The 23,436-nt window shown below is 25.3% G+C and overlaps 2 protein-coding genes across 3 annotated transcripts in view; one reads left to right on the top strand and one right to left on the bottom strand.

The window, feature by feature from the left end:
- LOC129962737 (E3 ubiquitin-protein ligase RNF123-like) overlaps window positions 1–20,413 on the top strand; it is a 32,771-nt gene extending 12,358 nt beyond the window's left edge. Inside the window, exons 12-32 of one of the 2 annotated variants that reach the window (XM_056076711.1) lie at window positions 134–302; window positions 1,718–1,818; window positions 1,929–2,001; window positions 4,164–4,225; window positions 6,194–6,265; window positions 6,400–6,505; window positions 6,952–7,110; window positions 7,421–7,560; window positions 8,215–8,397; window positions 10,049–10,223; window positions 11,465–11,548; window positions 11,658–11,745; window positions 11,863–11,950; window positions 13,324–13,426; window positions 13,823–13,962; window positions 15,113–15,301; window positions 16,006–16,166; window positions 17,527–17,645; window positions 18,589–18,772; window positions 18,850–18,947; window positions 20,098–20,413. In XM_056076711.1, the coding sequence (XP_055932686.1) occupies window positions 134–302; window positions 1,718–1,818; window positions 1,929–2,001; window positions 4,164–4,225; window positions 6,194–6,265; window positions 6,400–6,505; window positions 6,952–7,110; window positions 7,421–7,560; window positions 8,215–8,397; window positions 10,049–10,223; window positions 11,465–11,548; window positions 11,658–11,745; window positions 11,863–11,950; window positions 13,324–13,426; window positions 13,823–13,962; window positions 15,113–15,301; window positions 16,006–16,166; window positions 17,527–17,645; window positions 18,589–18,772; window positions 18,850–18,946 (2,493 nt within the window). In that variant the 3' untranslated portion in view covers window position 18,947; window positions 20,098–20,413. Of the gene's footprint in view, window positions 1–133; window positions 303–1,717; window positions 1,819–1,928; window positions 2,002–4,163; window positions 4,226–6,193; window positions 6,275–6,399; window positions 6,506–6,951; window positions 7,111–7,420; window positions 7,561–8,214; window positions 8,398–10,048; window positions 10,224–11,464; window positions 11,549–11,657; window positions 11,746–11,862; window positions 11,951–13,323; window positions 13,427–13,822; window positions 13,963–15,112; window positions 15,302–16,005; window positions 16,167–17,526; window positions 17,646–18,588; window positions 18,773–18,849; window positions 18,948–20,097 lie in introns of both variants that reach the window. The other variant, XM_056076710.1, reaches the window with a different exon arrangement.
- A 498-nt stretch (window positions 20,414–20,911) lies between these two features.
- LOC129962735 (titin-like) overlaps window positions 20,912–23,436 on the bottom strand; it is a 37,675-nt gene continuing 35,150 nt past the window's right edge. Inside the window, exons 19-21 of the mRNA XM_056076708.1 lie at window positions 22,549–22,608; window positions 21,664–21,761; window positions 20,912–21,577 (exon numbers count right to left, since the gene is read on the bottom strand). Coding sequence (XP_055932683.1) covers window positions 21,538–21,577; window positions 21,664–21,761; window positions 22,549–22,608 — 198 coding nt within the window. The 3' untranslated portion in view covers window positions 20,912–21,537. The remainder of the gene's footprint in view (window positions 21,578–21,663; window positions 21,762–22,548; window positions 22,609–23,436) is intronic.

Raw genomic sequence — 23,436 nt, 5'->3', positions numbered from 1 at the left:
TCCATTATTTAAAATATAAAATAATGAATATGTTTAAATATTGTATCAACTTAATGCAAAAAAGTATGTACAATTTATGCACATATTTTTCATACCATGATTAAAATCATTCTTTCCCTTTCTCTTTTTCTAGCCTTATGAATTACATCAATGTTTAGAATTTATAGTTGTAGCTCTTTTGACTGGATATCGCTTTGCACCAGCTACACCTGAATTTTATGAACAAAAGAAATACTTAGCTTTAACATTAGCACTTTTGCAGCATACTCCAACTAAGCACTACCTTTTACAAAATGTATTATATCCTTTTACTTGTTTATGTTATAATGTGCATTTAAACTAAAATGCGTGGATTATTTTTGTACTCAAATCAATATAAAAATATTAAATATATTTTCCTGTTGATCTTCATAAACTTATTTAATTTTAAAAATAATTATATTTTAAATATATTAAAAATTTATTGTTTATATATATATATATATATATATATATATATATATATATATATATATATATATATAACTTTTTCTCGTTTATAAGAAATAATAAATTCATATTGTCAGTTTTTTACCAAAGGTATGATTTACTACTTAATGTATTTATGTATTGTAATATAAGCAGTCTGTCTTTATGTATGAAGTACATTACAATAGATTTGTGTTTCTTATACAACATATACATTCTTCATCTAGATAAAATTTGGCACATCTGTCTTCAAAATAAGAGGTAAATCACTGCCAGCCTTTCAAAGTTCAAAAGTTAGTTAAAATTTTAATTTATTAAAAATTAAGTGAGTTTTTAGTGTTTCTTTATCTTCCAAAGATGTTATTTCTCAAAATTTACTTTTTAACAGTTTTTAAATTTAGAAAAATTATATTTTTAATTATAGCAATTTAATTTTTATACATTTTTTTATAGGGGCAAATATTTTTTCTTTAAATTATGACTTGTTGAATACTTGGGATTATTGTAATCATTAGAAATATTATTCATATTCTTTTTCTACTGTTTAAACTAAGTTTTGCATTGTTGAACTACTTTACTACTTATGCTAATTGCATTAACTTCAAAGTAGATTTTCACTTACCTGTAATTTAATGCCATACACTTTTTAAAATTGGCTTCTCAATGCAAGCTTATTGAAGTAAATTATTTTTTTATTTCATTTGCTAAATTTTATTTTGTGTTTTATTCAAGTCTTTCTCACATCATCCTCATAATGATACTTTTTATAATGAGATTTAGCATGTTTGTTTCACTGTTTAATTACATAATTTTAGATTTATTTTATTTTTTTATCTATTATGATTTTGTAATTTCTGACTTGTGAATGATAAATATTTTCCTTGGTGCTATTTTTTAGAAATTTAGTTTCTATCTCAAGTTATTGCATTAAAATTTTCAAAGGATCATACTAGTCTTTCATTCTATATATGTTGGTAAAAATATTTTGATATATTTTTTTCATTTTATAAATATTTTCTCACAAAAGCATACATATAATAAAAAATTGAATGTATTTTACTACTTCCGTAGATTCACTGTGCATAAATGTGTCAGTGTTTTTACCCTTAAAAATGAGTCATTTTTGTTTTCTTATTTTGACTATGTAAATGTTGCTTACACTTCTCAGCTGCCTTTTTATTAAAAAAATATTTTGCAGTGAATTGCATTTCAACATTTAAATCATTATAAGTCTTAATTTTATTCACATTTGACAAGATAAAGTTTCCAGTATTTTTGGAAGTAAAGCCTTTGGACAAAAATGGCTTAGCTGAAGTTGTACCCGAAGTTTGGCTCGATTTCAAACAAGAAGTTTGTTTATTTTTATATCTTTATTGAGCATATTAAATATTTTTAGAGTTAATACAAATGCTTTTTAAAATTGTTTATTTGCAATTCCATCTTTTATCTTTAATTATTAGATGACTGATGAGGAACTCTTTAGGAAAGCTTGTTATCAAAAATCTTGTACCCACTTGAAATTGGTAGTAAAGGGTAAGTTTGGTTTGGTTTTTTAAATTTTATTGTTCGTTTTTCTGTGATTGGACTTTTAAAATTATTTCTATTTGCAACTGATATTTTGAAATCTGTGCATGAAATTAATGCATATTGAAAAATGATTAAAAAAAGAGTTGGAAAAAAATTCAAAATAAGTTTTTAAAAAATACCTAAAGAAACACTATAGACAAAGTAATTCTTTTTATGCTTCATGTGGATAAAACTTTCTCCTTTGTGTTATTTGTGAAGAAAGATATAACTAATATTCAGTGTAATATTGAACTGCAAACTTCTCAAGTAAGATAGTATCTCATTTTTACACATCTATGAGTTTGCATCAGTAATGAACATTACATTTTACTAAGGACTACTACAAATTATTAATAACATCACAAAATACATCATTATCATTTTTTTAAGGTCACTTCTTTCAGCGAAATTTTCTATGATTTCAAATTAGCTGCATTTTGCGACTTGTTAGTTTGCTGAGATTAAAGGTCTGGTAATTTTAATGAATATTTATATAACTTAGTAGTTTTGTCAACAAAATATTTTTAAGTTTCAAAATTTTATAAAGATACAGTTCATGCATTTTAGAAGCTTTACACTACTCTTTTCATCATTCTGTGTGTTTTCCTAATTTTCTGTCTATGTCTTTATATATCTAATTATATTGCAGGAATGAGCAGCACTATTTAAAAGTTGGCTCATTTGAAAAATTCTTCAACTTTGTAATCTTAATTGTATGTTCAGACTGAATTGTATTTGCAAATCTAATTGTATTTCAAAAGTGTTATGAAACTCATATCTCATATAGAAATCTATTCAACATAAGCTAAATCTTCTTATCTTTATAATAAACAATTCCAGGTGGGTGGGAGTGGAGAGCCAAGGTGAAATAATAGTAACAACAATAAAAAAGATTTGATTTTCAACAAGGATTATAATTTATGTTGTTGAAAATATGCTATATATATATATATATATATATATATATATATATATATATATATATATATATATATATATATTGAAAATTAATCAAGAATATAAAAAATTATAACCAAAAAATTGGTATCATTAAAAAGAGCATTTTTTTAATATTAAGATGATGTAAAAATCACTGTTCTGTGTTAATTATATTATCAGAAGTTAACATGTGAAAACAATAAAATGCTGCTTCATTTTTAATTTAGTAAAATTTTTATTAAAGTTTTAAAAAAATCTTTCTAAGGTGAACATTTCTTCCATTCAGAATATGTATGTGCCAAGTTAGGTACTTCTAGGTCTAATAATCTGCCCCGTAAATCATGAATGCACATATCCACATATTATTATCCACACATTTTTAATTCAGTAAAATTTTTATTAAAGTTTCAAAAAAAAAAATTCTTTCCAAAGTGAACATTTCTTCCATTTAGAATATGTATGTGCCAAGTTAGGGTACTTCTAGGTCTAATAATCTGCCCTGTAAATCATAAATGCACATATCCACATATTATTATCTCTATTAGGAGAAATAGAGTTATGAAATACATAAAATTTGATTTAGCAAATAGAAAAATTTTCCTAAAAATTCAGACAATTTTCCTTTATATCTATCTATTTTTAAAAATTTTTATTGTTAAGTAAGTTATTTTTTGTTAACTGGTAATTATGAGCAATTAGTCATCTACCATTAAAAATTAGATAATGTGGCATATTCAATCACTTTGATGGCTTTCAGCTGTTGAATATTAATATCTGTCATCTAATATCCAGTTATGGAATAATAAGCCTAACCCATTTATGACCAGTGCCTTATCTATAATGGCAGCTCAATTCTGTGATTAAATTGAATGAATTCTAATGTTTGTTTAATAAGTGAACATTAATTTTCTGATTCCTAAATAATTTTTAAATAACATACACTGTCCATTAACCAGATTTTGTTGTCAAAAGTGTTTTATAATTTTTTTTGTTCATTTATTTTTTAGGGCAATGCATCTTTTACATGTTTTTAAAATGTCATTGAGTTAAATCATTATTATCCATGTATTTTGTTTAAATACTTAATGTAGCAATTTAGTTATTGTAAATTGATGATCTGAGAGTGCAAAATATTTTTTATTAGAATTTATCTTATAATAACTTAACAATTTTATCTTCTTTCTATTTAGAAGTGGAACTTGTTCAACTGGAGATTTTATTAGAGCTTTTTGATGCATCAAATGTCTATCAGGTTTTTATAATTTATTAAAATTTAATTTTTCTCTTTTTTTCAGTTAAGTAATTGGTTTACTTTTATAAAAAAGAATTATTTGCTATAAAATTTCTTTCACTGAAACTGTTCCCTTGCTTTCAGTTTTTATTTTAATGAAATTATTAAGATCAGTTTAATGCTAACAAATTGCCCTTATTCATAAAATAAAAAAGCAATAATTTTTAAATATATTTTTAATACTTAAATGTATTAAATAAATTCTGATTATTATTATTAGGTGTACAACTTTGTTACTGCTATTTTTTCCCAAATGTGAGGCTTTATTCTTAAAAAGTGATTGTCTGTTCATATTTCAAAGTTCTGCCTGTAGGTAACAAATACTTTTCATTTTGGTTATTGTTGAATACCAAAAGAACGATCCATATTTTAAATCTATCCACGAATTGATCAATTTTAAAATGCTGTGATCAACCAAGCTGTGTGCTGTAGATCAAAAGAAATGGCAGTCAAAAATAAATGCCTGGAGAGTATGGCAAATGTGGTAAGATCTTCCGTTTTCAAGTTTGTTTTGACCAGTCTTGAGACATGCAGCTGAGCATTGTCATCTAGAGGATAATTTAATCGTGTTTCTCTTGGTACTGATCCCGTTTCTCCTTCATTGCTCGATTCAGATACATGAATTGTGTTCGATACCAGTCCTCTGTGGTGGTTTCACTTGGTTTCAACAGTTCATAATATATCTTACCCAGCTGATCCCATCAAATGTAGAATATATCCTTGGTACCTTGAAACATTTGGTACCATGAATATAGACTTTCAATGTGAAGGCATGTTTGGATTTTGGAGGCATTGAATATTCCCCATGATTTTCTACACTTAGGATTATTGTGATGGACCCATTTTTCATCGCCGAATCAATGCAATATAGAAACCTTTTCTTATTCTTTCTTGCTGCAGCTGTCCACAAGTAAAGAAATGTCATTCAAATCTCTAGGCTTCATTTCTTATGGAACCTAATTTCCTTGTTTCTGAATGATTTCCATCGCTTTGAGGCATTTTGAAATGATCTTTGAATCATTTCTAATGATTCTGCTTATTTTTCTTCCATTTGACATGCATCTTCATCAAATAATACCTCCAGTTCAAACAAATTTTTCTCTTCCACTGCTCTGCTGGTCCTTGATTTCAAAATCACCACTCTTGAAGCATTAAAACTCTCTCAATATGTTTTTTCTTTATTAAAAACAGATTCACTAAAAGTACTTCAGAGCATTCAAAGTTCTGCATCTGCAATTTCCATTAAATGGGAGCAGACTATTGAAATTTTTTGCAGAATACGGGAATTTTTCTCGAAAATTTTCTTCAATCAGAATAAATTTATGATACAAACAAAAATTCACTAATGTGGTACTGTCATTATATTGACAGATGTCTACACTTACTGTGTGATATTTATGATCCTGCATATTTTGACAAGCACTTACCGCTGTATCACACAGTCTCTATCGAAAAAATGGCAGAATCAAACTGTACACCTGATATTTTCTGCAATAGCAAATGAAATTTTAATGTTTGCTATTAAATGTGTCCTTCTGTTTGCTGCTAAATGTATCCATAAAAAGATTTTGTAATTTTAAGAAAATGTATTTTTTTCTTAACTGAAACATAATGTTACATCTTTATTCACATATTAAATATCTAACATTAAAATTGTCAAATCTTTTAAAACTTAAAACCTAGTTTATTACCTTATTAATTATCACAGCTATTTATCATATTTTAGATGTATATTTCGAATTAAATTCTCTAATTAAATTAATATTGCTATGCATTATTTAAAGATTGTGATTATATTATGTTGTTTTAATTTTCAACTCACACCTTGATAATTTTTGTTTATACACTTTAACATAATATTTTAAATTGGAAATCTATATTTAAAAACATATTTGATAAGTATTTTCTGAAGAAAACTTTTTATTTCAGGGCCAGTGTAGCAGATGTATATTTTTGGCTAAGTTACGAGAATTCTTGAAAGAAAATTCAGGAGGAGCTCGTGTAATTATGTTATGTGAACATTCCCGTTATAAATGCTAAGAATTGTTGAACTGATATAATTTTTCAAAATTTATTGAAATATATTCTGAAAAATATATTTAAACTATTTCGACTATTGTGTTTTATTATTTTAGGTTCCTGTAGTGCACTTATGCCCATTACCAGTAGCTTTAGCTTTCTTCCATCGCCTGATATCTCTTCTTCGAATATGTGTTTCTGCATCTGGTATTGATTTGAATGGTAAGACTTTTTCTAGTGAATTTTACCATTTTTAATTTTAATTAAAATTGCTTTTATAAATAATTAAATATCATAGAAAAATGTTGTATTTCATTGTGTTTTCATAAATGTGTAATTTGATACTAATTTTTTTTCTTGCAAGAGTAGATATATACATTTGCTTGTTCAAATAGTTGTGTAGTCTGATATCATAACAATTTTTGTTGAGTTTTAGACTTTTTTCATATATAGAATTAAAAGAATAATGATATATATATATAATAATAATATTATTATTAGTTATTTAGAGTTAGCTTTTGTAAAAATTCATCCATTATCAGATTGCATTTTAGTGTTTAAAATGTTAACTTCATTTTAAAGTCTTGAATTATTTTTCAGTTAAGTTCTTATTATCTTTTTGAAATCCTGGTTTCTTTTTTTTTTTTTTTTTTTTTTTTTTTTTCCAGGTTTAAGTGTTCCTTGCAGTTCATTTTATGATAATTCAATTCAATATACAGAAGTGCAAAGGATTGGAGGACTTCAGTCACATCTTATGAGAATTTATCAAGACATAGTTCTCCAGGAAATTAGTAAAGAAAAAGCTACTGCTGAAAATGACCCCATAGGTATTAAAAGTATTTCTTCAGATGCAATGACTTACTTTTAGATTTTTAGATTTTATTTTTAGACTGAAATATTAATGTTTGAAAATAGAAATAGCTTTTCTTTATTATATTTATTTAAATGTTTATATTGATTTACCTCTAATTTTGTTTGTGTGTTTGTTTAGATCTTTGTTCGATTAAAAAAATATGATGACATACAATCTACATATTTTAAATCACATACTGCATTCATGAATTATAAATTAATTATAAATACCAATATGAATAACATTTTCTTGTTTTGATTGGATGTACTAACATTTTTCAAAAGGAAAACTCCTAAAATCTGAAAAATCAAAAGCTCAACATCTTCGACATGCTGGTGATAAAGATAATTTTGGAACTCTGATTGAACTTCTGGATGGCATCATTCGTCTTTATCACATTGCTGCTCATCGGCAATTAGAGAAGGTATGCCATTTAAAAGTATTTACATCTATATATGTATTTCTTTTTCATTCATGCTTTTTCAAGTGTGATTAATAAGACTTTTATGTCTCTTCTTATTTTATTTTCCCAATGTCTCCTCAAATTACTGAAACAACAAACTCTGATCTATTTCATTTCTAATTGTAGATATCGTTGATTTTTAAGTTCTAAACAAAGTCTAATCCCTACTTGGACACCCTCAAGTGTAATTTTCACAGTTTCATAAGCAACATTCCCAAATGTTAATGGTATGGGGTTGGGGGAACTTTAGCAACAAATGATCTAATAACTTAGAATTTTAATTGCTACAAGAAGACTACAATAAAAAATTTCTAAACGTTATTGGAATTGCTGCAGTTTTCTTCAAAAGTTGTCTTTACTTTATTATATTACATCTGTAATTATATAAAACTAGTTTTAATTACAATATAAAATTTTTAAAATAAATTATTTTAAACTCTGATATTTAACAGATCTCTAAAATGTACAGTGAAAGCATCAAATTGCAAAAAGACTAAAATTTTTTGACAAATCATGTTTCTGGTATTTTTTTATTGCTATTAATATATTGCAGTTTTAATTTTAAAATCTTACTGAATCTAGCATTAATATCCTTCTTACTCCCTTTTTATGTAGATGTGTGCCCTTCGTGATACTATGCATGAGTATAGGCATGCATTAAAAGAAATTGAAAAAAGGCTTAAAGTTCAAAAAGGTGATGTAGAGGAAGAATTAAATCTTGCAAAAAATGTTTTCCTTGAAGAACTGGTGGAACAAGGTCGACATCAAGCCTGGATATCTTCAGTTGTATATTCTTCAGTAAGTGTATATTAAAAGCTATAAATAATTTATTTGTGTATCTGGTGTGCAATAAATAATAGTTTTAAATTCATATACTAGTTTATTATTCTTATTGTTATCACTTTGCAGTGTTATTCCTAATTTGCTTATTAGATCTCCTTATGTTGGATAAATGTTGATGTTTCATAATTCTGTTAAGGTTTGAAGAAAGTTATAAAAAACAAAAAGCACTGTGATAATTACTCTAAAATAAATTACATATTATCAAAAATCACATCAACTTAGATTTGAGCATCAATATGTGGCATGTTTCCTCCAAGTTCAAGGTCAACTTCTTAACCACTTTGAAATCTTTTGTACCATGTTTTGTTTGTAAGTACCTCATTTTTAATATGGGGTAATTCAAAATAACTACATCAATTACAAATTGCTGCAACTTTCTTGTAAAATAGAGATAAAAGAACTGAACAGAAAGAAACTACAAACTTTGTTTGGGTACATGAAAATTCTTTTGTGTTACTTCACATAGACTACCACCATGTGTAGTCTGTTTTATCTCAGACACTATAAAGCATGTCCAGAGCCACTTTTGCATGCTGAATAACCACTTATATATTCTGCTGCTGACCATCTACATCTTTTGAATTGACTTCTTTAATCTCTATTTCTTGGAGATATATTGTAGATGCTATCTTAATACATCTTTTATGTGCAACATTGAATATACACTATTGAAGAATATAATGTGCAAATGTTAGAAAAATGAAATACTGTATGAATGTTGTCTGTGTGATCAAGAATATACACAATGAGCAATTATTAAATATGCAAACAAAATTTGTAAGCTTTCCTTTATATAATTTTTATTTTTTCTTCTTATTGTTCTATAATAAAATAAACTTCTCATAGACTTTTACATCATTTCCTATTAAACACTGTATGTGTGCTTCATTTTTGCTTTCATTTAGTCCTACAAAGACCGTCATCTGGAGAATTTCTGGTTAAAAACTTTTTGTGGTTCTTTAATGAAACATTTTGCTATATTCATCATAGTTTTGTTACTAAACGTTTCAAATTCTGTTTGAAATTACAGATATTCCTATTCAAATAAAAAGATTGAATATTATTTTAAGAAAAAAATTGTCCAAAGGAAGCTGGTGTTTTTCAAAATAATTTTTCCTGTTTCTTTAGTAGCTCCAGGTATATTTTTAAGTTTAAATTCTTCCTAACCGTTAACCATTATGTCTGTACATCATATAGACATCAAGTAATTGTTTCTGAAATGTATAAACTGAAATTAAATCATTATAAAGTAGTAATTTGATACAAAAATTAATTCACAAACACATCAAGTCTTTTATGAATTCTTAATTAAATCATTAGAATAGTACTTCCCTGAAGTGGAAGATGTCATCTAATTAGATTATGAAGAAATGCATGTTATTTAAAAGATTCATGATATTATCTTATATTTGTTCATAATATTTGATGTTTTAATTTCAGCATTCTTTGTTTATTTAACTGTAAATTTATTAGATACTTAAAAATTTTATTTTGATTTTATTTTATTTTTAACAAAGTTATTTGGTATAAATACTTAATTCATTTTTCTTACTCCGAAAGTGTTTGTTAAATTTAGAAGTTTACATGAAGTGATTTTTAATTTCAGGATAGGCAAGCCGATGTGTATTGGCTACTGCAGATTCTGCTTCGAACTTTATCTCAGGCATCAGAGACGGGACTTTTGTTTTCATTTGTTCCTGACTTTTATGTTGAAGCATGCATTAAATGCTGCCATGCTCTTCGTAACTTCTTTCCCCCAGCTGCTCCAGACAGTTTACCTGGTATTTAATTTAACTATTTCAAACTGTTGTGAATTTAAGGCAGTATCAGTAAATGTAAATCTTTTAAAACGTAGTGTCCTAAAGTAAATATTTTAGATAAATTCTTTTTTATGACCCTAAAAAAAATAAAATCTCATCATATTCAGTGTCCAGATCTATTGATTTTCTTCTCATATTACTTCAAATTAATGAAAGCAATAATATAAAGAAAACAAATCACCTTGTCTTACCTGATTGCTAGGTTGATATTTCTCTTAATTGTCAATACTGAAGCTACAATTACTTCTTAACAGGCTAGTTTGCAAATGCCCCTTCATGCACATATTTTTTTTTTTTTTTTTTTATCATCTGGAAATTGGTTCCTTCCATTTTGGAATGCAGAAATGTTAATTCATTTTTTCTTCTTTAAGTATGGAGCTAGTAGAAATGTAATAGCTGTGTGAAATTTTGTATAATATAATACTTATTAGTTGAAATTTGTCCTTGTCTTTGTTAATTACAAGTTGAATTATTTCTTAATCCATATAGTATTAATTATAAATCTTCTTTAATATGATTACTTTAAAAAGATTGGTTTGCAGGTGCTTCATTAAACAGCTTTTCTTATGAGTATATAGTAATGTAAACTCAATTCTGTGTCTGTTTTTTACTGGAAATATAATAGCTGAATGAAAATTTTTAATTTTAGTTGAAATTTCTGCACAATTGTAATTGATTTATTATTATTAACATTCAAAAATCTCAAAGGTGTAAGGATGTAATTCAACTGAAAGTTTTTTTCTTTATTGTTTACATCCCCCCCCCTTAATGCAGAAATGCAATTTTAAAAAAGTGTACTTTATGATTATCCCATCGACCATTTTCAGCAAACCCAATATTATCACCAAAAAGTAGCTTTGTGCCAATAGCCACAAATTGCTTTTCATTATTACAGCATCAAAAGATTGGCGAATTTTCGCGAGTGTTGATAGGTCGATGGAATAATTCCAAAATAACAAAAAAAGTATCAACTTATCTAAGCTTTTCCTTTCTTTCACTCTGGCATAAAATGAGGGTTTTGTAGTTTTCCTTTAACTTCTTTCTTTCTGTATTCCAAATTACAGAAATTACTATTATTTTGCTTATTCTTTGAAAATATTTTATTGCCATAATTTTCCCTGTTTTGCTGTAGTTAATGATCATTGTATTGTTTATGATAAAAAATAAGGAAATAACTTTTTAAATCATTCTGTTTATTATAGCTTTTGCTGGTCACCATGAACTCCTTATTAAATATGGATCATTTTTAGCTCACCACTTTTCAGATGAGCGAGTTGTTAATGCAGGTATTTTATTTTTTTATTTGTTTGTTTCATAAAACTGAATATTTTAACATCTCATTTATATCGTTTTTCATTAGAAGATATTAAAGCATTTTATTTATCTTAATTTTAGAACTGAAAGACAGTTTAGTTCAAGCATTGGCATCATATGTATGTTATCCTGCCACTCTCCAAGCACTGGAAAGCATGGATCCAGATAGGTTAGTTCTTTCAAATGTGTGGAATGCTTTGATTTCCCATGTTAAATTATTTATTGCATTTTAAAATTAATATTTGCTATTCCTGAATGTATGTCTTAATTTTTTTTTCTCCTATAGTCGTCTTATAATGACAAAAGCATTGCTACAACCATATGAAAATCGAGCATGGGCCCAGTCAAACTGGATATTAATTAGGTTATGGAAGGTAACATTTTCTGAATTTTTAATTAAAATATTTTATATGAAAGCACTTTGTTCCACGTTTACCATTTACATGCAGTGTCTTCTTTAATAGTACAAATTTTTTGTAAAATATAGTATAGTTAAATATATAACTCAAAAAAATTGTATGATGAATGTATGCAGTTATCTTTTTACAAAAATTTTGGTATGTCAGTGATGTGACACTGTGTATATATATATGCTATCTTCAGATTTCCTTTTTGCTGATTTTCATTTAAACTCATTACAAGAAGAAAAGCTTTTTTGTTAAGTCACAATTAGAAGTTTTTATTAATAGAATTCTGTGCTTAATAATTTACTTCATAATTTAAAAGAAGGGGGAAAAAAAGAATCTAGAATGCATTTCAAAAATTGCTGTTGTTGAAAACTGTGTTCTTGAGGTTAAAAAAAAGCATTTTGTAATTATGATTTCTATAATTCAGCATTTGTATTTTGCATTCAGTAATATATTAGCTCTGTAATAAAAAAAAAAATTAAGACTTTCGATTATTTAACAAGCTTTATTGCTTGTAAATTTGCATAACGAATTGTTGGAACAGAATATTGTTCATGTTTAATTTCTATTAAATATCTTCATAATTCTCCAAAAAAAGCATTTTTAAGCATAGTATCAACTAATAATAAGCATTAAAGCTATGTTATTATAAAACCCTCACTTTATTTATTATTATGTGATACCTTTTAATGGAGTTAATTCTCATGACTTCATAATTCCATTAAAAAGCTCATTTTGTAATTAATAAGTGTGGAAAATATAAGCAAAATCTTCCTTTGCTTTCAATAACGGAAGAAAATCATGCAATTAACTGTTCTATGATACTATAAAAACAATTTAATGCCAATGCTACTTTGAAAATTATTGATGTAAATTATGCAGATATATTTCTTAATTATTATAGTTTAGGAAAAAATGGTATTAAAAAGTCAATATTATAAATTGTAAGATTATATAAAAATTAATTTTGTGCCATATAAATTTGTGGGGTTATCTTTAGGAAACACCAAGATTCTTTATTTTTAATAAATAAATATCTATTTCTAAAAATTTATTCCAAAGTTCAAATTTTCATTACCAAAATTATAAATTAATTGTGCCATATTTAATACCTGCAGGTTAAGTCGCATGGCCTATAGAAAATGAACAGTTGACTCTCTTCTTTATTATTCATAAAAATTTAAGCCTTTTCTCAAGTGCCAGAAATTATTTTGAAGCATTTTTAAGTATATAATTATAATTTTTTTAAGTTTCTTTTCATTAAAAATGTAGAGCACGAAAATAATTCTTACATCATCTGTTGTTAAAAAATATTTATGCTTGTCATGTTGATTTTTTAGGGTTGTGGCTTTGCTTTTCGCTACTCGATATCACCACATTTAGCAAAAAAGATGAGTTGTAAATCTATTCCTTTACCAGAAGCTTTTCCAACTATTTCCCAAAGTAAGTTGCCATTTATAAGAATTTCTTTCTTGTGTATTATTATAATGTTTACATATAGAATTTAATATCATTATATAATCTTCACCCACTTCTTGAATAGAGCATGCTTATGTGCTTTACAGTTAATTATTCAGTATTGCATGTTAAGCTTATACATTAAAAGAGTTCCATGAATTATGAGTTGTTTAATATGTATTGAATTATTGACATTAGTTTACGAACTTGTGAATAAATAATCATTTATCGATAAGAATAGTGCATGGCAGCTGCTCTATGCATGTTAAATGTCTCCAGAATTTTAAGCTAACATTATAAAGAGAAAATAACAATATTATCTGGTGGCATAATGCATAATCTATCTGTTTCAATTGTTATTTCTTTCTCTTTTCATTTCAGCTCCTTGCCCATCTCCTGTCTTTCTAGAACATGCTAGTCAGTGGTTGTTAGAAAATCCTGAAGCTGCTGCATCATTTATGAGTAGTGTCTTAAATCAGTTGAATTGGGCATTTTCTGAATTTATTGGAATGCTTCAAGAGGTATGCATTGTTTATTACAAAATAAGTCATTTAAAGCATTTTTTTAATTTGGCTTTTATATGTCTTCTGTTACATGCAGTAGAATTTCAATCAGAATATCTGTCTTTTCAAATTTATTAATTTCTTTTTAGCTATGCTTGATTAAACGCTGCTCAGTTAATTTCTTTTCTGACCTTCCTAGAATTGTAATTTCAATTTCTTATTTCTCTTGTAAACTATACATATATTAAACAGGATCCCTTTTTATGTTTTCGATGATGAAAAACAAATCATATCATTAAATATTTGGTGGAACAATGAAAAAAAAAGTAATTTTAATGCAACAATTAGATCGATTGCTAAGATTTAAGAAAAACAAGTTTTTAGAAATTCTTAAAATTTGAGAAAAAATCGACACAACAAATTAAATTGTTATAGTAATAAAAAAAAATTATTATACCAATTATCAAATTATTCTTTATTATTAATAGAGATATAGTTAATTAATATAATATTATATTTTATAGAATTAATTAATATTTATTATTTTAGTCCTCTTTTTTTGTATTTATCTTTATCTCCCATTATTATTTCTTTAAGTTTTTAATGCTTGTATTCTTGGATTACATTTGTTTTAGCTGCTTATTATTATTGTTTAGTGTTTTAACTTTTTATCTGTATATTTATGCAGTTGCAAATGTTTTTTTTTAATTATTTATTATAATTTAAAAAGCATTAGTTTTATATTTTCCACACATATGATGTTTACCCCAATAGCTTTCAGAGATTAATTTGGCATTTGGTAATTATAGCTGTTATAATATTTGCTATGTTATAGATACTGGAGATTTTTCTCACAATTACTAAAATAAGGATTTAATGAAGAGTTTGTGATAGTTAAATAGTTAATTTTTCCTTATTAAAAACTTTGAAAATAATTTCATCCAATTTTTTTGAGAATATCAAACATTAATTAATTAGCCAAATATGTATATTTTAAAATTTCTGAATTTTAGAATTTTGATATTATAAATTGCCAACATTGATATTTGCATTATTAGCACCGATGTTCAAATATATGCTTTAAAGGAGAAAAAAATCACATCTATTTATCTTTTCTATCAAAAATGATATTATTAAATTACTATATTTTTTCCTTACTTTATTTTAGATACAGAATGCTTCCAATAGACCAGAAAGAGTTTTCATTGATTCAAGGCAGTTGAAAATTTGTGCAACTTGTTTTGATTTAGCATTAGGATTGCTGCGAGTCTTAGAAATGTGTGTACATTTAGTTCCTCAATTATTCACTGATCCATCAAGACCATCTTCTGAAATATTTTTAACAAGACTTTGTCAGGTAATTATAATTAAATGATTAGTGCACTGATTTTGTATTATCTTTTAAAACTATTTTTATTATGCTGTGTGCTTTGTTAGTATAAAAAGTATGTCAGTATAAAATATGTATGAGTCAATATAGAAGTATTTTCAGTATATCCAACAGTTCATGCTTTTTTATTCCTATTTATTTTTAGTAAGATCACAAATATTTTATGATTTATAAATAAAAATGTTCCATAAAATACATCTGGCCACATCAAAATAATTATTGACTTTTGAATATGATGGATTATATTAGTCAAAGATGTTTTTGATTTTAATTCACTTAAGTCATATTTCAGAATTATTAAATATCTTCAGTTCCAATCCATTAAAATTACTCTGTAAATTCTTGTACTGTTATAAAGCTGAAATTAGAGACAATTATTTTAATATATGGTTTTGTACTTATGTAGATGCCTTTCAATCCTCTCAAATATATATATGCAAGACAATGAACTCATCAAACTAAAATATATATTGATATATATTTAATTTCCATCTACTTTATAAACTACTTTTCATAGAATTTTTAATCCTTTGATTAATTTATGAAAACATAGTACAAGGTAGTGATGAATTTTCTACAGTAAACATGAGTGAAATAAATGATGCACTAATTACTCTCTATTTGATTGCATTTAATGTTTAATTTGTGCTCTTTTTATTTAATTTTTTCAGTTAGTGTGCCAAGTTCTTAATAGAATTACTTCAAAATCAGGATGTTTCTGTTTAGTTGCTAGTATGGAAATTCCTGGTCTTGAAACTATTGATCATTTTCCTATTTTAACTGCTGTTACTGGAATATTAGTTTCTCTAATAATTGATGGTTTGCCAAAAAGGTAAGTTTAAAACTCTTTTATTGATGAACTTCAGAACCAAAAATATCTAATCAAGATTGTCTCCTTGTTCCAAAATTTATTAATGTTTGGATGTATTTGCTGGAATAAAAATTTCTGAAATGTGTACCTTTCTGTTACTTTTTATTTGCCAAGAAAATAAAATTTAAATATATTGGCAAAATATGACTTATTAAAAGAAAAATGACGGAGAATGTTAATACTTGCTTTGTCTAACATTTATAATATTTTTAACTCCAAATTTTGCCATAGGTTTAGTAAAAAAGAGAAGACAAAAATGTATTCTTAAATTTATAACTACTATTATCAAAATTTTAGATTATTTTCATTAAACTGCAAAATTTAAGATATAATTTGATTTTTATCTCTAATTTGGAAAAAAAAAAAGCATATAACTGGAGCTTTTGTAGATTTAAAATTGTTTATTGAATTTCATTTAATTTTTAGCATCAAACATTTTTTTTATAATTAAGTTATATTTTTTTCCCAAAACTCTAATAATGAAGAAGATTAGTAAATAAATTTTAATTGGAAAAGTGTCCAAATGAAATGAATTTAGAAAGGCCTTCTCAAATATTTTTAATTCAAAAATGTAATTGCAAAATCTTAGGACCCATACTTTGAGACACATTATATTTTATAATAACATCAATTTGTGCCAAACAACAATTCCCATCCACTTTTAATAAATCGGATAAACAACTCTTCTGAGATATTACAAAAAATATCTTCTCAAATAAAATTATTATAGATATTAGTGAGCAGTCATAAAGATTGTTCACAAATATCTTCTAAAATAAAATTATTATAGATATTAGTGAACAGTCATAAAGATTGTTCACAAATTACGAAACAAAATATTCATAATTTTTTGACATATATAAATATGACCATATATATATATATATGGTGTTTTTAAAATATAAGTGGTTGTGATACTTTTAAAACTTGATTGGTATCATTTAACATCCTTCATTTAAACCTTTAAAAAAATATTTACATTCATTTTGTGATGAAATTGAAAAAGATTGTATCTTAACTTGTAGATGCCTGTGCATTATGCTAATAAAAATTGTATTTCTCGAAGAAAAATTATTATGATAAAAATCTTTCTTCTATAGATGTAGCATGCCACATTCTCCATATTTGCTTCTGATAATGATAAATTTAAAACCATCCTATTCTTTTAACATTACAGTTAAAAACAACAGAGGTAATCAATCATGTACACTCTTGTATTTACCATTTCTTGTAAACTATTTCTCTTAAAAATAAACTCAGAATTTTTCAAAGTTGAAACATTTATTGTTTGTTTATTTATTTGCTTACATTTTTTTTTCAGTCAAAAGAAAGCAATCAATGCTCTTCTTGCTGAGCCTAGTTTCCAACCTTCTTCCTTGGACTTTTTACTGGGTGGTTCACAAGAATCATCCAATGGCAAGCCTTTTTCTTTGAGAGATTGTGAGTATATACTCAACCTCATCACATTTTTTTTTAAATTAAAGCTTAATAAAAGTTTTTGCAGGAAACTTGAAATGTATTGAATTTTTCATTAAAAACATTTGCTTTATATATATATATATATATATATATATATATATATATATATATATATATATATATAGTGAAATAATGATTATCTTTTTCTGTTGAAACATTCACATTTTCTTATAGAAGAGGATTTAAAAGAATATGAGATTTATTATATACATTCTCTAACTCATTGCAGCTTTGTTAAAAAGAAAGGCAAGATTAGCAATAAAAATAATTTTTGATGACCACATTTTCAGTTTATTACCTCATATTTAGGATATACCTACATTCACATAAGGAACTTACAAATCAAAAGCAAATAATTCCAAAATAAATATATTATAAAAATAAAATAGAATGTTAAAAATAAATCGGAGAAAAAATGCTGAGTATCAAATGAGAGAAACGTAAATAAAAGTAATGTGTAAAAAAAAAGACATATTCATATATAAAAGAACTGCTATGTAACTTCTAAGAATGTTGTGGAAATAAATTGTAAATGTTAGATGGATCTGTAAATGCTTGAATATTACAGTTAAAACGTTTTGATCTTATCATCAGATAATGAAATTATTTAGATGTTAATTAATTAATTAATAATCAGTATGATGAAAAACATCAACCTCTATTTGCTATTATTAATAATAACATTATTAACAAAAATTTACTCTAACCTTTTTCTTAAATTTCATAATAACTGCACGATTCATCATTGCTTTTCAACATATCAAAAAGTTATTAATTTTTCAAGCAATTTTTAAGTTTTCTTCAAATGCCATACAAAATTAATAATTATAAGTTTATTGAAAAAAATATTATTTTTATTAATAATAAATTAAAAATATTTCCTTTATAATTATATTTTATTTAGACAAAGAAGTGAGCAAAGAAGAAATCGAAAAAGTTGAGCAACTTTGTCAATTATTACATTCAAAGTATGACATTGCGCAACAAAATAGAGGATTAGAAGAAATTGATGACGATCTTGTTTGTACCATATGCTATGCCAATCCTAAGTCAGCTTGTTTTTATCCATGTCAACATCAGTCCTGCAGGTATATTTTTTTAAAAATTAAACTTGTGTTATATCATATGATTTAAAAATAACATTTCTTTCTTTATTTTTTTTAAGGAACTGTATATCTCTTCATTTATTAAGTCATAAAGAATGCTTCTTTTGTAAATCTGTGATAGAATTCATCAAACCAACGCAACAGGAGAAAAAATGAAGTGAGTTGATTTTGTTCTATTTTTGGAATAATAAGTGCTTACTAAAAGTTTACTGTAATTTATGCAATAACCCCAAAAAATCCATTAAATAGTACTAGACTGAGAATCTTTATTACTTAATTATCTGACATACATTTATGTATATATCATAATGTTGCTATGTAAAATCATTGACATCTAAAATTTATAGCAAGTATGTTTCTTATTTGCATATTATGCATCTTTCTAATCACTTTAAAGCTGTTATAGCTAATTTCATTATTCGGAAATCTAATATAAAATTAAACTCTACAAAGAAAATATCAATCATTTTTAACCCTTTGTGCTCCTACATCCAATTTGATTGCAATTGTGCAGGATGCATCATTTTCATATTCTTATTAGATATTGATTATAAAGCTATATAATAACACACATTTACATTAATTTTTAGGGATTATAATAAACCTACAATTATTCCCAAGATTTCTAAGCACTGAAATGAATCCTTATATCTTTGTATGTATAATAATGCATCTCATTACATTTTGGAGTACGAGATAATCATATTTGAAATATAGAATAATTTTTATCTTATTGTCAATGATAACTATAAACATATTTAAATTACAAATCTCTTCAGGCGAGCAGCTAGCTTGCTAAGATTTTAGTTATATTTGATATCAGATAAATTGTTTCGATATACAATTCTACCAAATTGTCTTGCATTAACGTCATGTTATTTATGTTTACGAATTTTTTTAAAATGAAAATAGTCCCATAACATCATTAAAAATATAAATATGTTTGTCTGTTTTCTAAATTTTGTGATAATATAGCTTCCTTTTTTGTAAATTACATGGATATTAGATAAAATCCTTCATTTTTCAACAATGGAAGGAGATTGCGGGTTATAATTTACAGGCAACAACATAATCTATTATTGGAAATCAGGAAAATATATACAGTAGGAACTTTTATCTTTATTATTAGTAAAGATATCGTTTTTTCTTGGGAAGCAACATGAAATTTTAATTTCTTTGTTCATGCACTCAATATTTGAAAAGAAAAACAAACAAAAAAAATTAAAATATTTTCTATTTATATGATACCATTATTTTTTTTCTTTCTTTTGTTTACATGGTTATGTAAAAAAAATACTGTTTTTTAGGAAAGATAACAATATCAGCTGGAAGTCAAGATTTTTCATTATGGTGCATTTTGTGTGTGATAATTGTGTGGCTTTTTTCTCCTGTTTTCCATACATCTACTTAATTTTTAAATTATAAACTGGTCATTGTAGGAAAAATTTACTGTGCAATGTTTTTCCATATTAGAATTTTATCATTAAATATATAAAGTGATTAGTTGTTATCAGAATTTTATCATTTAAGTCAAACTTTGTGAGTTACTTAAATTTTAAGAAGAAACTCTTAAGTTATACTTTTCTTTGTAAGTACTGCTGTAAATAAAATTAAAATAATGCATTCTACTATTGTTTCCTTTATGCATATGGCAACTGGATTTAATATGGTATTCATTTTATACATTGAAATTTCAACCATATCTCCGTCCCACCATTTATTAGCTTATTTTAAAAATATCTCTAATACTGGACTTCTGAACAATCTTAAGATTCATGAATTAAAGTTTACCAAACACAATGCAATATTAGCTTTTGAAAAATTTTATTAAAAACTAGTGTTGATTGTTTCAGGTGATAGTCCTTTAAAAGAGCTAAAATAATAAATAGTGGAAGGACCTAATTTTTTTTTTCCATTGTTAGTAAAAAAGATTTAATATTGTTACTATTTCATATTTATATATGAATAATGTTGTATAAGCTTTAAAAAATGCTTCTTGTTACTAGATTTGATTTATATTCCAAATATTTAATTTTCTGCATGAGATGAGTCTTTGTTTGTGTCAGGTGATTGTAAATCATTCTGAAGAGCACTGATTTTATAAAAAGGAAATAGCAATGATAAATTAATGACAATTTTATTCAAACATTAACAAATATATAATTTATTCACACACAACAATTCATTAAAATATATTTATCTACATAAATTAAGAATTTTTCTTTTATTGCACACACAACACACATATATTACACACTTTTTAAAATATTGTAATATCACATCAGTTTTATTGTTAAAATATTTTTGTACAAATTTGATTTCAAAGTCATAATAACTGGATAAATTTATTCAAATCAATCTTTGGTAACTTTCTATTTCTATCCATTGTACAAATCTACAACAATCAATAAATAAGGCATATCTATGTTATAAATAAAGTCTGTTCAATTTTTATTTTCAAATCATAAATAAAAGAATTCTGAGATTCACTAATATTTTAGATCATGTTTTAAAAATGACTTAGAAAGGAAAGATACTGCAAAGACAAACTAAAAAAAATGTATAAATAAACAATCCTCTCTTATACATCATTCTACAAAAACACTTATGAATTTATCTTTAGAAAATAAAACTTCCCTAAAGCTATAATTGTTCAAGAATGCTATTGATCTTCAAAAGTATTTTCTCAGCTGCACTATAAATGTATTCAATATCACAAGAGAACTGTACATTTAGATTAAAAATTTTTATTCTAAGACTGATGCTTCTTTCAGAGCTGCAATCCACCTACAACAAAAAAAATTTGCAATTAAAAAAAACATCTAAGCATATGCAAGCATTTAATATTTATATTGAAATAACTTTTTTTGTACCTTTCGGTTGAACCAATTGAATCTGTGTGAAATATAATAGGTGCCTGCCCTGGATGTGTAAGTTGAAATAATAAAGACATATTCACATTTTCATAATCCTAAAAAATAATTACAAACATGGTTAATTTCAAGGAAAAAAAATGAAGTATTTGTTTGATTCATTTATCTTATATTATAAAGTATTTAAAATGGTAAAGATACATAATTTGTGTTGTTAACATCTTAACCTTTTTGGTAATTAAAATTTATTTATTAAAAACAGACAAAATAAATACTGAACTAGTCTAAAATGAGGTGTTTAGTTGGTTGAATTGGCTTTAATAATGCATGAGCGATGATTTGTAATAAAAACATGGAAGGTCACCTCACCCTACTTTTTAAGTCTGCTATAAAAAGGTCAATAGTCTCTTCTATAAATAAAACAAGGACACAAAACTATTTACAGGATGATTAGAAGGCTGAAAGATCAGTTCTGCATGGTGAGTGAAAAGGTTTAATAATTGATATCTAAACAATGCATAAGAAAAAGGTTTAATAATCATCTTTTATTTTTTTGACTTTAAAATGAAAAGTTCTTTTCTTGCATTTTTATATTTAGTTACACAATTTTAACAATTTTCTAAACAGCCTATAATGTATATCTAGCATCAGAATAATCAAATTTATTGCCCAACAGGCATTTTTAAAAATCATTCCTATATATGATAATATTTTCTTTTGCAAATCTCTATTAACTGATAACCTTTATTATTACTTGTTATTTTATGTATATAAAAATATTTAAATAAAGGACTATTATAGCACTTTTGAAGAAATTTAAGATTAGAAGAGAAAATAAATATAAATTTTATGCAAAATGAAAAATCTCTTCATTAAAACATTTACCTCTGAAAAAGATTCTATCTGATACCCTAGAAGGGGTGTACTACTTAAAGCTGCAACATCCTATAAAGTAAAATAAATATATTATATTAAATATTATTTGCATATAAATATTCATAATACAGTAAAAAATTTAAACAAAACTGATACTCGGTTCTTAATTCTGAATAAATTTATAAACATTAAAAAAATACTTTATTTTTTGAAAGTATATGCAGATATATTTTAATTCAAATGACAAACTAAAAAAAAATGTAAAAATGCAGTCTTTAAATGCACAAATCTAACTTTTTGCTTTTAAATGTGAGGTACTTTCATAATAATGATGTCTCCTAGCATCTGGCAACATCTAAATTTAAAAGCATTAATATTGTTTAGAAGTTATGCTTTCTTGTTGTCATGAGTATATATATATAATATATATATATAAATTTTAGAATTAATTTTGATCAGAAAAGAATTCCAAGTGCATTCTTTGACAAAATAATAATTCTTAAACAAGATATTAGGTTAACTTTTACTTTTTTTTCTTTCCCATAACATAAACTTTAAAATAAAAATCACATAATTTCATAAAGTTTGGATAATGAACTCATCACAGAATAAATATAATAATATTTCATTGATTTGTAAAACAAAAGCTTACAGATACCAGTTGGTGCTCTTACAAAATGACATACAAAACTAGAATGTCGTTCGAATTTCCAAGTGCACAAAGGAAATTAGGAATCAAATGAGAAATGTGAATTTTTATGCATTTATCAATGGCTCCAAAAAAGAGTCTGACAATTACATGCATAAGACTTTTTTTTTTTTGCATTACATGACTAACTTCCTTGTCTAATTAATAGAAAGATAAAAAGAGTGTATACCTAGTAAGATTTTTGTATT

Source organism: Argiope bruennichi, chromosome 3, assembly GCF_947563725.1.
Source record: "Argiope bruennichi chromosome 3, qqArgBrue1.1, whole genome shotgun sequence".
In the NCBI taxonomy this organism is placed as follows: Eukaryota; Metazoa; Arthropoda; class Arachnida; order Araneae; family Araneidae; genus Argiope; species Argiope bruennichi.
The sequence above is the reverse complement of the archived record's forward strand: the minus strand, read 5'-3'. Positions and strand labels throughout refer to the sequence as shown.